The sequence below is a fragment of the Panthera leo genome, chromosome D3 (genome assembly GCF_018350215.1).
Source record: "Panthera leo isolate Ple1 chromosome D3, P.leo_Ple1_pat1.1, whole genome shotgun sequence".
NCBI classification, from domain to species: Eukaryota; Metazoa; Chordata; class Mammalia; order Carnivora; family Felidae; genus Panthera; species Panthera leo.
Genome location: NC_056690.1, coordinates 81,344,205 through 81,360,015, shown reverse-complemented (window position 1 = coordinate 81,360,015; position 15,811 = coordinate 81,344,205). Strand labels below are relative to the sequence as shown.

General features: G+C 42.4%; 1 protein-coding gene across 3 annotated transcripts in view; it reads right to left on the bottom strand.

Annotated features, from left to right (window-relative positions):
• The window catches only part of SERPINB7 (serpin family B member 7), a 61,617-nt gene that overhangs the window by 12,184 nt on the left and 33,622 nt on the right, over window positions 1-15,811 (bottom strand). The window contains exons 1-4 of one of the 3 annotated variants that reach the window (XM_042910724.1): window positions 15,456-15,604; window positions 8,821-9,006; window positions 2,829-2,879; window positions 2,142-2,258 (exon numbers count right to left, since the gene is read on the bottom strand). In XM_042910724.1, the coding sequence (XP_042766658.1) occupies window positions 2,142-2,258; window positions 2,829-2,879; window positions 8,821-9,006; window positions 15,456-15,461 (360 nt within the window). In that variant the 5' untranslated portion in view covers window positions 15,462-15,604. Of the gene's footprint in view, window positions 1-2,141; window positions 2,259-2,828; window positions 2,880-8,820; window positions 9,007-12,103; window positions 12,185-15,455; window positions 15,605-15,811 lie in introns of those variants that run through there. The other 2 variants (XM_042910725.1, XM_042910723.1) reach the window with 2 other exon arrangements.

Genomic DNA, 15,811 nt, shown 5'->3' with positions numbered 1-15,811 from the left:
AGAGAGGGTCAGGAGACTATAAGGAGGGAAGGTGACCTCACAGCTGGGTGTCGCAGGACACTGAACTTACCCAAAATGATAGCAGAGCTTGGGGGAGTAATGGAATGACATCCTCAGAGGTCTGACCAAGAGAGATTTAGCACGGATTTGGGGAGGAGGGAGAAAGTATGGGGAGATGGTGGTTAGGTCTTCTATGCTACCTTACTTTTTGTAAAGACAATTTATACGTTATTATTATCCTCATCAGTTCTCATAGACTTATCCATATTCAGATATGAGTAAAAAAAAAACTGTTGTAAAACAAAATGTAAAAAAATTGGAGATGATCTATCTTTGTACTGATCGGACAACTGAAAGTTAACAATAGTTACATCTTTAATCAAAACTAGTTTTTATGGGGCGCCTGGATGGCTCAGTCGATTAAGCATCCGATTCTTGATGTCGGCTCAGGTCATCTCATGCATGGTTTGTGAGTTCAAGCCCTGCATTGGGCTCTGTGCTGACAGCATCGAGCCTTCTTGGAATTCTCTCTCTCCCTCTCTCTCTGCCCCTCCCCTACTCATGCTCTGTCCCTCTCTCAAAGTAGAGAAACTTTTTAAAAGTTCTCATTTTATTTTATTTTTTATTGTTGAGAGAGAGCGTGAACACAAGCAGGGGAAGGTCAGAGAGAGAGAGGGAGAGAGAGAGAATCTTAAGCAGGCTCCACACTCTGCGAGGAGCCCAGTTCGAGACTCAGTCTCCTGAACCGTGAGATCATGACCTGAGCCGAAATCAAGAGCCGGACACTTAACCAACTAAGCCATCCAGGCACCCCCAAAAAGGACTCTTTAGAATAACTACCTCTACTTGTAAATGTCTGGGAGGGAAAAGACGGCAGTGTCTCTATTTTCCATGTTCATGGTCAGATCTCACGTTCACAGTGCTTCTGGGTGCCCTGCTCCCCACACACACTAAGTGCTGGATACGGGAACCCGGATGTGTGCTGTGAACAGTAACATGATAGACACCTCGACTTCCTGTTCAACAGAGTTGGCAGTCCCTCAGGAACTCGGCAGTGTGTGGGAAAAGAGACACAAAATGTGGATCTGAACATACAGGGTGGCCCCTGTAAAGCTTGTGTGGGATTCTTCTTGGAAACATTAAAAAACAAAGTGGCTTCATGCCTCATAATTGGCAGGCTGCCAAAGGGTTGGGAGTGGCGTCAGAAGGGGGCAAAGAATCCGTGTGGGTGACAGACAGAGGAGACGATGATGGTTGGGTGGAACACAGAATGCTGGCAAAGATACAAGTGGAGATTAGCCCGGAGAGGGCATGGAAGCAAAGCTTTACGGTTGTCTGACAAGTGGAGAATTAAAAGGGAGAACACACACGCCCTGAAAATCACGGGCACTGCATCCGCTTGAATGCATCTACTAACCAGCTTCCGGTTGTCACAGCAGCGATGGCTCGAACGCATGGATCGAGCACAGTGGCACGGAGAACACAGTGTGGGTCTCCCTGGTCCTTGGGTGAGTGGGATGCCACAGCAAATGCTCAGACTTCACGAGCAGTATGAGCCACTCACCTGCTGACCTCGAGTGAACCATATCCCTGCCTCTATCCAGCCCGATCTGCCCCCCTGCCGGGGTCCTTACCTGCCTACGTCCCCCACAAGAGGCTCTTGTAAGTGATCGCCCTGCAAAGTTACTGCTGGCAGGAGAGATCACGGGGCACAGCTGAGAACAGAGGAGGTGAACTCAGCTCTGGGGATGCACAGCGATCCCAGGATCACAGAGCTTAGAGGAAAAGTGGGTAGACTTTTTCTGCTGCCCACGGACAACCCTAAATGAGCTGCCTTCTCCTCCCACCCGATTATAGCTCTGCCTCACTGCCAGAGAGCACTGTCTCTTCTGGTTTTGGAGCCTCTCAGTCTGGTGACCCTGAACGTGGGGATCCCTCAGCTAAAGACGTAAAGCTGTACTCTGGAAACACAGTGATGATATTTCAAAGATATCTGGGAACATGATTAGCAGCTATAAGAAACAAAAAAATCACCATTGTCTGGCTCTGTAGAAAGACACAAGCCCTTTTACAGACGATGGATCGAACAAGACTGGGATCCAGAGTGGAAATAACCTTGTGACATGGGAGGCCGCACTTACCTTGTGAAAGTCAAACACTTTTTCTGCAAAAAGACCATTGGCAATGCTGAGCTCATAGTCCCTATGGGATGTGTTTATGTCGGAGAGAACTCTCTTCAGCTGAGACTGAAGTCCTGGCTGTTATTGAAAAGATTATAAAAAAATGTGTTATGGGATGGCAAATATATCCACGTTCTCATTTACACATGAAATAAAACATGTATATTGTGCTATAAAAGAACTGAAAAAGAATGATGCTCATAAAAGCAGCAATGCCACAGAAATTTACGATTTCTTGCCCTTCTCAGAATAGTATCTGTGATCAAAGTTAATTAAAAGTTTTACTAAAATAATTAACCTCAGAATAAAATTCTTAACAGCAGATAATGAATCTGCCTCATATGTGTGCTAAATAATTCATTTTACCTCTCTAAGTTGGCCATGGATATCAAAGGATAAAAGCAAAACATTTAGTTCCATACTGTCTTGCCAAAATCCAGCCAACACATGGTGAAATATTGGGAAATTAACAATTAACAAGTAAATTATCAAAACTTGTTCCTGAGATACCACAATATGGCAATCCGAGTGAGACATACTCTTCTGCTTTGAGGAGACAGCGAGCATAATTAAATACATCGGCGAGACAGTAATTTCTCGAATTTTAGCCCCACATTCCCCTTCCCTAGAAGAACGTATTGTCTTTACCTGAGTGTTAGAAGAGTTTCCCCATCCTGAGACCCTGTGGAAGTGAAGTATCTGCAGACAGGAAAGGAGAAAAGCAGTTACCAGGTCCTGATGAATGAGAAGAGACCCCACAGAACCAAGCAAGGAAGATACTTCATTGTTAATGGCTGTATCTGTGTGTGTGCTTATTAGCACACCGGGCAGCAGGGACAGGTGCAGCCACCCTACTGACATGGTTAGAACACAGATTACTCGGGGCAAGTGCCACCAGCCGGCAGAGTTAATAAATTGATGGCTACAAAATGAAATGTGTTTGATAACTATTTTGGTTTGCTCATTCTGGTGGAACAATCTTACAATTACTCACTGACTAAACGTAGACAAGGATCAAAACGAATCACATAAAAAACTGAAATCAAATAAAAAACTTTGGGGCGCCTGGGTGGCTCAGTGGGTTAACTGTCTGACTTCGGCTCAGGTCACGATCTCGTGGTTCACGACTTTGAGCCCCGCGTCCGGCTCTGTGCCTTCAACTCAAAGTCTGAAGCCTGCTTCGGATTCTGTGTCTCCCTCTCTCTCTCTCTCTGCCCTTACCCTGCTCATGCTCTCCTTCTCCCTCCCTCTCTCTCTCTCTCAAAAATAAATAAACATTAAAAAAAATGGAAACTTTATTTACCTACGTGGCGGCCAAGATTAGGGCTAATTACGTAGGCACCAAGATGGAAAAGGGAGAAGTAGTTACTGAACATCTAGGAAATCCTAAATGTGAAGCGAAATTGGGACTTGAGAGATGTAATTTCAGCTTCTTCAATTATTTGGAATTAAATCATTTTAGGTGTTTGCTTTTCCTGTGTGGCTCTTATATTATAATCCCATTGCTCTCATAATTGCTATTCTGCCCAAGCTTTAATGTTCTGTTGCACTTTATCTGAATTTCCCCAGGCCCTGATGTCCACAGGATCTGAAATGCAAAACAGCTTCTCATAGAGTGTTCTACGCATATGATACTCATTTATGCAACTGTCGGGAGCAAACCGAATGTGTTCTGACTCCCAGGCGTGGGTGGATGATACACAGAAACAGCTAAGATTTTCTGTAAGAAAGATGTAGGTTTTCCTGAAGGGCTCGTATGTGCTACATTTGAACAATATCCCTAGTGGGAGGTGGAGGGAGGGAGAAGGGGTGAAGTCCATTAGAAATTACGCATGGGAATTTAATTAAGTCAGTGCTGCTATCCGTGCCTCTATGCAGGCTTTCAACTTCAAGGCTTCAGGACCCTAATCAATAGCACCATCTTACTGGGTAGGAGAAAATGGAACAGCTCAGTAAAATATATGAAAATGTATGAAGGCTATGAGTGTCACTGTTAGTCTCAACAGGTCACGGAGAATTGGAGCCTACCTCAATTTCTACATCCTCTTAATCTGGAATAATAATTAATGAGATGGAGTGAGAGATAAGGCACAGGTAACAAGGCACGTTCAATACACAAATTGGTAGTCAGTTTAAAATTCACCATGCCTGGCAACGAGGGGGTCATCCCGCCGTCCCCCACCCCCCAGGACTGTGCCATTGTGGAGCATGAAAACTATCAGCCTCCTTTCTCATTTTGCCTTGACATTGGATAGATGGGCATTTGGGAATATATGGATGTACCAGAAACATAAAGTATCGTGGGACAGGGTCAGGACTCAAAAATGCAAACGTCTTTCCTGAACTAACTTTTGTGGAACCCAAGCAATATTATAAAAGGTGTCTGAATCCCTAGAAATCATCCTTGTTAAGTTTTTGAATAAAGTTTTAACAAGCACAAACATTTAACATCATTCTTTGATCATTTCTAATTTTAATCTATTTTGATAATGATCTGGCCATCTCTTCTGATATTCCCAATTGGCTTTTAGTAAACCTGACTGGTACAATATTGAGGTGATACATACATGTTTTTACATTTTCAGAAACTCTAAGAAATTGTACATTCAACAATAAAATTACCATGACTAAAGATGAACAGGGACACTAGTAAATAGTCAAATGTAATAAATATGAAATAAAATATCAAAGGGCATAGATATCACAATCCAAAATGCCAGTAGTCCTGTGGTCTCATATTCCCTGATTGACCCATGTAGGAAAATCAGAATTTCTTTTTCTTGTTCATAACTGGTAACATATTCAGATAACGACAAACAAGGAAAATCCTGGATCTACACAATGTAAGATATTTCAGGATCTTTGGATTGAGGGTAAAAAAAAAAAAAAAAGACTGGGGCACCTCGGTGGCTCAGTCAGATAAGCATCTGACTTCAGCTCAGGTCCTTATCTCGCAGTTCGGGAGTTCGGCCCCGCGTTGGGCTCTGTGTTGACAGCTCAGAGCCTGAAGGCTGCTTCAGGTTCTGTGTCTCCTTCTCTCTCTGCCCTTCCCTCACCTCACACTCTGTCTCTCAAAAATAAATAAACATTAAAAAAATTTTTTTTCCAAAAAAAAAAAAAAAGACTATGAATTATCTGCATCCCAATGGACTTCTTTCTACCTGTGTATTCTTGCCAAATGATAAAACTATTATGTCTTCTCACAGAAGTGGTAGAATAAGTAACATATTACAGTGATTATTTTTGAAATGTTTTTGGTAAAACCCAATTGTTTTAGAAAATTCAAATTTGCCTAACTTTGAAAAAACACTGTGATATAAAGACATGATTTAAGACAAAAATTTATGACATACTTTATTTCAATGAAATGTTATGTGAGAGAAAAGAGAGGAAGTAGGCATCTCAAAGAAAACAAAACTAAATTTTAAAAACCATTGTATTTAAAAAGCACAGTAATATTAAAGCTAAATGAAAAAATATGAACCTGAACACATGATCTTGTAAATAAATGTACTTTTCTGCTTTTTCACTCAAATGGGAATCAGCCTGCTATGTCACCTGAACTCCACTGAATTGACTGCAGATTTCATGCCGATTCTGGATTTCAGTACTGTTATCCAGTAAAGGAATCACATCTTTGCTGAGAGTAGCTGACCTATCTTGAACCAAGAAAATTCAGGACAGGCCCAGAACACCGGGTCGGGTAGCAAAGATTTAGAGCCATCTAAAAGGACTGTTTAAAAAGGACAAGTTTAGGGGGCACCTGGGTGGCTCAGTCGGTTTAGTGTCTGACTCTTGATTTTGGCTCGGGTCATGATCTCACAGTTCCCAGGATTGAGTCCCATGTTGGGCTCTGTGCTGACAGTGAGGAGCGTGCTTGGGATTCTCTCTCTCTCTCTCTCTCTCTCTCTCTCTGCCCCTCCCCTGCTCGCTCGCTGTCTCTCAAATAAAAATAAATTTTAAAACAAAAAAAAGGGACAAGTTTAAAGGGATTTCTCCTGGCCCAACTGTGACCATCCGAGCATCAAAAATAAAAAATAAGAATGACCACTGGTCCATGGCAATGCTTAAGAGAGACAGATAGATGGATGCCACAGAGACTAAACTGATCAAATATACATATGTGACACACACAATCAAGTGTCGGGCACTGCGACAAGAAACTAACTGGGCCAGGGTTGTGGGGGCGAGAGGGGGAAGCTAAACAATCGATTTCCAAGGAGGTATACTGCAGAGGACTAAATATTTGTACAAATGAGTTATGTGAATGGTTTTGTGCCTACAGTTGTCATTTTTTTCCTGTTACATACTTCTTTTTTTTTATTTTTTAAACTTATTTTGACAGAGAGAGAGAGCAGGGGAAGGGCAGAGAGGGAGAGAGGGTCCTCTTACCTGTTTCTTATAAGAGGTTGTAAGAGCAGGGGCTATAAAAAGTAATTCAGGAAAGGCACTGATCCCGTCAGTGACTATAAGAGAACAGACCCCAGCAATACAGGCTCTTTGAATTCACTGTGACCCACCTCCCAAGGGTTGACTGGTCCTGCCAGGCAGCTTGGGAGGGGGGCAGGAGAGGGGCTCGCAAAGAGACCTCAGGAAATGAATCAGTCAATAGCCCAAGAAAGTTCCTAACCTGACATCATACAATAACAAGTAACTGTGTCTTCTGTCGTGTTAAAGGCATGGTGTTTCATCATAGGTGTGAAGTCTCCACGTCTTTGGAATAGAAACACCTTTTAAGCTATTTTTTAAGTGGGTACCAACAAGTCCCCCCTCCCCCCCCCCCACCCTATAGTTTACAGGTAAGGATACTGAGGCTAACACAGATGAACTAATTTTCCCAAACCAGAATTTGGATCTAATTTTCTAACTCCAAGACCAAGTTGCCTTCCTTGGTTCTAAAGCATTATGTACTTATACTAATGAATGAATACATTTTTATTAGTGGCTACATTCCTCACCCGCCCCCTCCCCCCCCCAAAGGCTATATATTTATCAAAGCACTAACTTCATAAAAACTGAGGCTTTGTAATAATGTACTTCGGGCTGCATTTCAGTTCGGTGGCTTTAGGGAGAATGGTTCTCGACTCTTTTGATTCTGCCTCCTGGGGGATATCTGGCAATATCTGGAGGCATTTTTGCTTCTCACTACTGGAAAGAGGTACCCGAATGGTATCTAGTGGGGGGAAAAGCCCCTCACAATGAAGAACTATCTGGCCCAAAATGTCCAAGGTTTTGAAACCCTGATTTAGAAGGTCACCCTGAATTTGAATCATAGCTCTGCCACTTGCTAGTCAAGGTGGCACGGGAACACACGAAATCAAGGTAATACCACCTACTCTGATGTCACTGCGAGCAGCAAATAAGATATCTGTAGAGCTTAGCCCAGAGCCTGACACTGACGAAGTTCCCAGCAGTTATAGCTGCTGTCATCGCATTAAAGGTGCTCAGTGTACTTGGCTGGGACTCACTCCGGCTCTTGGAAACAAATGGCATCCTGAGGCCATCCTGGTTATTCCCTAGCAGCAAATATTCACTGAGCTATCGGGAGAGAGAAATGAATTATTCTAATAATATTCTAATGAGTAATTCTAAATTACCTGCACAAACACTCTTTAACAAGTGCTTAGTTGCGAAAGGTTACAACACGGACCAGCTTCCTCTAGCTCCAATTTATGAACGAAAATAATGGGGGGAACGAGGGGGCAGAAAGGGATGACAAAGACCTCCACGTGCAGCGTGGACCTGCTGTCTCACCTGCCATCGAGCTCCTACAACTCCCAAGAGGAGAGGGAAACCATGATCGTTTCGCTTCCCCGTCCAGCCTGGTTCGGGGTAGTGTACGAAGGGTAACGTAAAAAGCGCTTTCTACGGCTGTTGGTGACAATGTGAAAACCACTCAGGTAGGCTGCTGTTACCTGGAATGTACTATTGCATCATTTGTGCCCAGGTCATTCATGTTTAAGTTGGGACCCTGGCATCTTCTGCTTGTGCTTCTTTCTTATCTACTTCTACTGAGGCACTGGCTCCCAAGCCTTCGCGTGCACCTGCAGAGTTTATGAAACCACAGATTGCTGGGCTCCATCCCCATAATCTCTGATTCACTAGGTCTCAGGTGGGGTCCAAGCATTTGCATTCCTAACAAATTCTCCAGGGGGCACCTGGGTGGCTCAGTCGGTTAGGCGTCCGACTTCGGCTCAGGTCATGATCTCGCAGTCCGTGAGTTCGAGCCCCGCGTCGGGCTCTGTGCTGACAGCTCAGAGCCTGGAGCCTGTTTCGGATGCTGTGTCTCCCTCTCTCTCTGCCCCTCCCCTGCATGCGCTCTGTCTCTGTCTGTCTCTCTCTCTCTCTCAAAAATAAATAAACACTAACAAGTTCTCCAGGTGATGCTGATGCAGCAGGTCTAGGAAACACACTTCGAGAACCACTTGACCAAGGTAAAGAATCAAAGCGACAGTTCTGAGAAAATTCCTGTTGTCTCTCATCTCAAACCCAAGCGCTAGGAGCAGCGTGTGTCCTTCGCCTCCTTGAGATGGCCTCATTTACATGGGACCATTGCAGTAGAATATGCTCTTGCAGAAAACAATCTGCCCTAAAAGATTCATTGCCGGAACCATGGGCAGTGGCACAACCCGAGACTGACCTTATCAATCTGAGAAGCACAGTCACCTCGTGCACCCAAACGGACCAGGGCCAGGGCAGTGAAGATGCTCAGAGAAGAAAAGAACACATTTCCATTTCCTTGACTGTTATCCATCTCTCCGAACAGGTTGATGCAAAACTCTGCATTTGTTGCAGCAAGGGAGGCCATTGCGGAACGGTGCGCAGCCTAGAGAACGCAGAGAAACGGGATGAGTTCCAAGTACACCCTCTGGACGTAAGAAGGTTTTTATATTCATCTGTTGTTTTAGATCTGAAGCTTCATTTCTTCAGCCTTGGAGGTAACCATCAAATAACTTAGAACAAAAAGAAAGCAACTTCCTCTGGTCCAGTGTCCTTGTTACCAACAACTCTAAAATGATCTCTCCTGGCAACATCATGATACATGCATCTTTTTTACACGGACACACATTAGTGCAATGTCTCTATGTCTCTGCCTCTGCTCTCCTACTCACATCCAGGACGGATTCCCATTTGTCCTTCATAGGGCATTTCTAGCATCGGTGGCCTCAGACAGTTCTGTTCTCACCTCCTAAGCAGACCCCCTCCTGGGGCCGTTTAGTGAATCACCTCAACTTCCTAAGCTGAAATAGAGCAAAAGTGCTCTTTGCAGTAAAACAAATATTAGGACATTAGACAGTCTATTAAAGAAGCTATAGTCCTTGCTTTCTAAATCTGTAGTTTTAAAAAAGGTTAACATTTGGAGATTGAACACATAATTTTCTACTCTCCAGTATAGCCACCATACATGTGCTTAGAGTGATCCTATATCCTAACTCTTTTCAGGACTTCCCCAATTTCAAATATTATACATCCTTAATCCTGTAGTTGTTATTGTCACACCTTTTTCTAATTTAGGGGGAATGGAAATGCTATTAACCGTATTATGAATCACAAACACGCACATGACCTTCCAACACAGAGGTCTATCTCTTACCGGAGAACCTAAGGTATAACAGCTAATTTAGAATCTAGGATGAAAATGAGGCTGTCTTCAAATTCTTGATAATGTTTCCGAAATATAGAAGGCTGCCACCGGCATGGAATTCTTCAGGTATCTGCTCTGGTATTTCTTTGCAGACTTTTTCCACAATACTCAAACTGATCCCCAGTCCCACAGGTGGGGTTGCCCTGACTAAATGGATTAACATGGATCCTCCAAATTATTCTCCTTGAATATTCTGTGACATTACACCTAATGGTGTGGCAGGTTCCAAGAGTTCCTTAAGGGACCCACTGCTAATCCCAAACTTGTTACTAACAGTTGTATGACCTGGGTCAAGTCTTTCACTTCCGTAACCTTCTAAATTACATCTTATTCAGGGTTGCCCGGGTGGCTCTGTCGGATAAGTGTCCAACTTCGGCTCAGGTCATGATCTCGCGGTTCGTGAGTTCGAGCCCCGCGTTCGGCTCTGTGCTGACAGCTCAGAGCCTGGAGCCTGCTTTGGATTCTGTGTCTCCCTCTCTTTCTGCCCTTACCCCACCCATTCTCTCTCTCTCTCTCTCAAATATATATAAACTTCAAAATTAATTAATTAATTAATGGTACCAGATCACTTATCCTTAAACGTTCCTGTACAGACATGTTTATGCATTTTGAAAATAAATGCCAATAGTATGTTTCCACTTCACATACTTGTTTTTATCTTTCTCTACGCAGGTGCACGGTTAGTTTCCAGAAATGAAAGCAAGATTCTTTCCTTCTCTTTTGATATAAAGTCTAAATCCCATTGGCAAATAGATAACTATATTTAAGGTCAAATTACTTTTTATACACTCCCCAGATTCCATCTGGTGACATGAATAAATACTAGCATTAGTATTTATTGGAGTATTATTTCCTTATTATTATAAGGAAAAGTGTGATTTTCCTTTCTCCTATAATTACTTTGCATAGCATCTTTTAAAGAAATAAACAAGCACCAACAGAAATAAGTTAATATGCACAAGTATCCAGTGATTTGGGTCCCAGTTAAATAACTGAAGGAAGTTGAAGAAGAAAATAAGTTACGTGAAGCCACAGAAAATGTCAGCATGACTCTACCCATTAGGCCATGGTCCAGACATAGCAACCAAGGAATATTCTTTCCAAATCAAGACAGAATCTGGCTTCAGATTAATTTTTCATTCCACTAAAGATATACTGTATTCTTACATTCTTTACACAAACATTTTAGTTTAATGTACAGACATGAAATTTACAATTTACAGGTTAACACAAACTAACAAAGACTCATGATGGTTTTTAAATCCCAAACATCCAACTTAAGGATCTAAAAGTCCACAGGAGCCCAAAGCCCATTTGCTTACTTAATGGTATATTTCAATGCAAGAAATGTGCTATCCTTCTTAACTACATTTTTCATGTCAAAACAAAAGGATACGTATGTTCTCACTGAAGTTTTTTAAGTCTAATAAAAGGCAAGAAAAATAATTTTTAAATAAAGCATAGGAAAAACTAGGGACAAAACACACTAAAAAACCCCATGAAATTATAGTGATATTTTATGGACCCAAACTTACTATACTTGATTGATAAATAATGTGCCTTAAATGATTGATCAAAATATTACCTAATCTCAGGATAATTTTGTTTATACAAGGAAAAGCAATCTTACTTCATGGTACATTGTTGAAGAAAATAAAAACTCCTATAGTTACTGAATTAGAATACACATACTGGAGGGGGAAAGCAGTAGGTAAAAACTACTATTGAGCATGCTTAATTTTTATTCCTATCATATAAATCAGATGTAAGGCTATCAGTAGTTACTTTTCTACCCAAGTATTTTCAAATCTATTTCTTTCAGAATATGGTTTCAAATTTTGATAACTCTGTCATCAAAAATCTTGCTGAGTGATTTTTAAAGTTCAGTTCTCATCTCAAAACTTAGTATATTCCAACCCATAATGCCTTGGAGAAAAACACTGGAAATACAGAATCTAGATTTGTACAGAATGTTTCTCTATTCCAAAATGGAATATGAGGTATTCAACTTGTCGCTGATCCCCTGCATGATGGTGCCTGCCATCCTCCCCACGACACCACATACACTCAGCCATAGACAAGCCAGAAGACAGAGAAGCTGACGACAGGACTAGACAATGACTTTGATGTTGTTTGATGAGTTCAGACCCTCAGGTACAGTGAAACAGCCACTGTTCTCTCTCGCACTCTCTCTCTCTCTACCTTTCTCTCTTAACCTCTTTGACTCTCATTCAAAGTGTCTGCCAGACTTCAAGTTGTGGGCTTCAGAAATATTTACCTTACTCTCTTCATAGAGGAAGTTAGCAGCTGGTTGGGTGAGTCTGAAAGAGTTCCTTGCATTACTCTGAAATATAAAGCCTCTGACTCAGACACTCCCTGCTTCCTTTTGTGATGACCATGGAAATTTTAAATAATGGCATTAAAATGCAATTATGTTAAGGCCCTTTATAAAGCAAATGAAGAGAAATGTGTCACATACGTCCTACAGATCCAATTCAAAGTAGTCAAAACAGATAGGTTTTAATAGTCAAATTTTAGCATGGAATTTTATCTAATTTGATATTAACATCACATCGTATTTTTATGTAGTATATGTAAATATTCATGTATCGTGGGACACGTGGTATTTTTCCATATGGAAAGGCTTCCTCCCTAGAGGAGGGCAGAGAGCAAAGAGCTGGAGGACAGAGTGCTGGGAGGCACTGCTCTGGCCCCAAGACTGGGGATTTCTGTTTTTGGGAGAGCAGGGGAGCTCAGTCTTTCAGGAGTCGTCAGGTTTTACTTCACATAGATAGTGTTTCTCATTTTGCCTTACACGCTATTCCTACAAGCGTTCGCCCACCCTGCCTTCATTTAGTTGTATGTTTTAATGCTAAAAGGGAATATCCTGATCTCCTGATCATTGAAAGTTGAAAGTTCTCTAAGGTGAATATCCCATCAGAGGGATAGATGTGTTAGAACGTATATAAAACATGGCGTAATACCTATCTCCACCAGAGAGGAATGAGCTGGTGATAGGAACCCTGGAAACTAAACAAATAACGAAAAAGGGTGGGGGGGAATATAATTGTTAATTAGTGAGAAAGCACAGATTCCACAATGAAACATATATCCCACTACACTTTTTTTTTTAATGTTTATTTATTTTTTAGAGAGAGAGAGAGAGACAGAGTGAGTGGGGGAGAGGCAGAGAGAGAGGGAGACACAGAATCTGAAGCAGGCTCAAGGCCCTGAGCTGTCAGCACAGAGCCCGACATGGGGTTCGAACTCACAAACAGTGAGATCATGACCTGAGCTGAAGTCAGATGCTTAACCAACTGAGCCACCCAGGCACCCCCCACTGCATTTTATAGTTCAGCTGTGGATAATATTCTCTTAGTTGTAATGATTTAAACAACCAAGTATTTATCTAAACAAGACTCATGATTTCTAAGGATGCTGGGAGGAAATTGTAGGGGGTGGGTGGGGAATGGGGAATCCAGGAAGCATATCTTCCTTCCATGAAACGAAGTCTACAAATAATCCATAAGAGTAAAATGTAAAACAAAACAACAACAACAACAAACCCAAAAACCCAAAAACAAAAAACCAAGCAACATTAGCATGGTATTGAGATGTCTGGAGAAAGATCCAAGCACTTGAGATTGGAGATAAGTATACACCCATGAAATCACCACCACAATCAATCATACTTTAATGAAGTGGTTTTAAAAACAGAAGCATTGAGAGTTGTTTTTCCTGTTATGGGAGAAGGAGGGTGAGAGGGGGAGGGAGGAGGGCACTGCTGGTCTACTCCATCAGCTCTGAGGTCTCCTTGGTCTCCTTTAGAGACCATTCACTGCTTAGATCCTATATGAACTTGGCAAATAGATGGATAAAATACTAGATCTAGGAATACATTCCAGCCAGGCAACTCAACTAGCTGTGTGACCTTGAGCAAATAACTTCATTTCTCTGAGCCCCCCATTCTCCCATCTGTAAAATAAGAATTCAGATCAGTACTATTTTTATTGTTATTTGAAAACATATGAATGCATGTGCACATACGTAGATACTGTATACACCAGCACAGCGTTGGCTGCAGGATGGGCCCTCGAAAATGTTAATCCTCCTCAATGCTCACTTTGCCTTTGCTATATCGTATTACCTGTGATTACACACAGTATAAGAAGTTGGATCACTTCAACTGTTTTTATGTAGCATTCTGCCTTCCAGAATCTGGAGTTTTACTGCTACTATCCCTCTAGTGTGATAGTTCCATCCCTATGAAATAATACAGTGATACATAATATATGGAGATTTGGGGGGGCACCTGGGTGGCTAAGTCAGTTAAGCATCCGACTCTTGATTTCAGCTCAGGTCATAATTTCATGGTCTCGTGGGAACAAGCCCCAAGTCAGGCTCTGCTGGGCCTGGAGCCTGCTTGGGATTCTCTTTCTCCCTCTCCTTCTGCCCCTCCCCTGCTCTCGCTCTCTCTCTCTCTCTCTCTCTCAAAATATTTGAGAGATTTTCATCCTCCTTCATAGGAGGAATGGGGAAGACTTTTAGGACTAGTGGGCAGTTGGGAGTGAAAGCTGAGAGTTAAGAGTGGGGGAAGGGACCACTGTTGGCATGGAGCTTGATATGTGGGCAAAAGAACTGAGTATTCTATTGGTTCCAGTTTGCCTGAAAGTCCCACATCCTGGGACCCCCTCAGTCCTGGTTGGATGCAAGAACAGTTCCCAGACCGTTGCTCATCTAGCACACCCCAAAACTGTGCTCCACAGCAGGTCATGGTCATTCGACTCAAACTATCTTGAGACAGACATGTATTCCAGACGCTAAGAATATGTCCTCATCTGCTCACTGATGCGTGAAATCACCGTGACTGGTGGGGTCCCAAGCCACAGTCAGAAGTAAGGCACAAAAGACTACACACATTACGATTCCCTTTATGAAAAGATCCGGCCAAGAAAAATTGCATTTTTAATGATGCCTACATAGGTGGGCAGACTATGTATGTTAAGGGAATGATTCCCTTTACTTAGCTCTACTTACCTCTTGGGAGAGGGAAGTTTTTGTTGGTAAAAGAATGAGGAGGGAGGTGTCAGAGGTTCTGAAAATGTTCTATTTGTTAAACTGTGTACATATACAACTGCATATGTAAATATGCATACATAAAACGTATGTATGTACTTGTATGTATCCAAGTTATATTTCATAATTTTAAAAAGTCGGTCAAAATACATAAGGAAATAAAATACCTCCAAAACAGGAGCAAGTGTGTTGTACGTTAACTGATAATTGGTCTATTCCTGAGTGCAGATTTTGATGGAGGATGGGCTGGGGACCCTGAGCCCAAGATAAACAGAGTGGCAATGAGGTAAAGAGTAGGATGTCAGAGAAGGCCAAGAGGCCAGACCAACACAGTGCATGATGGAGACCAGGGGTCCCCGTGTTCCCTCCAGCAACCCCCAAACCTAGCAATCCCTCCGGAGAAGCGACCTGGAGAGATTTCAGGCCTCTGCATGAAATCATTGGCCATTTTTCTACATCTTTCTGGAGATTCAGCAGGGAGCTTTCCTCTTCCCTACTGCAGCAGAAATGGGAGAAGCCTTTTGAATATGCAAATCAATAATGCATATTCATACCCACATCCCTGGTGCACAATGCAGTGATGAGAATCTGATCTCCTTTCTCAAAGTGATGCATTCTCACAAAGGAAATATTTCCATGCTGCTCTGGACTGTTCAGCCTCCATGTGTTCCCTGCGCAGTTAGGAAGAGGACAAAAGCTGAAAGAGGCAAGCTGAAAGCCTGAGTCACCACCCGCCAATAAAAAGAAACAAGCGTCCCTAAGTAGATTTTTTTCTAAAAACCTTAGGATTAGGTGTTAAAGGCTGTCTGCGGGTGCAGTCTACACCCTCCCTGCCCAAGCACCTGCTTATTGATGTGTAGACTTACCTTCTGGGATGGATTCCCTGTGACTCAGAGCAAGCACTGTCTCT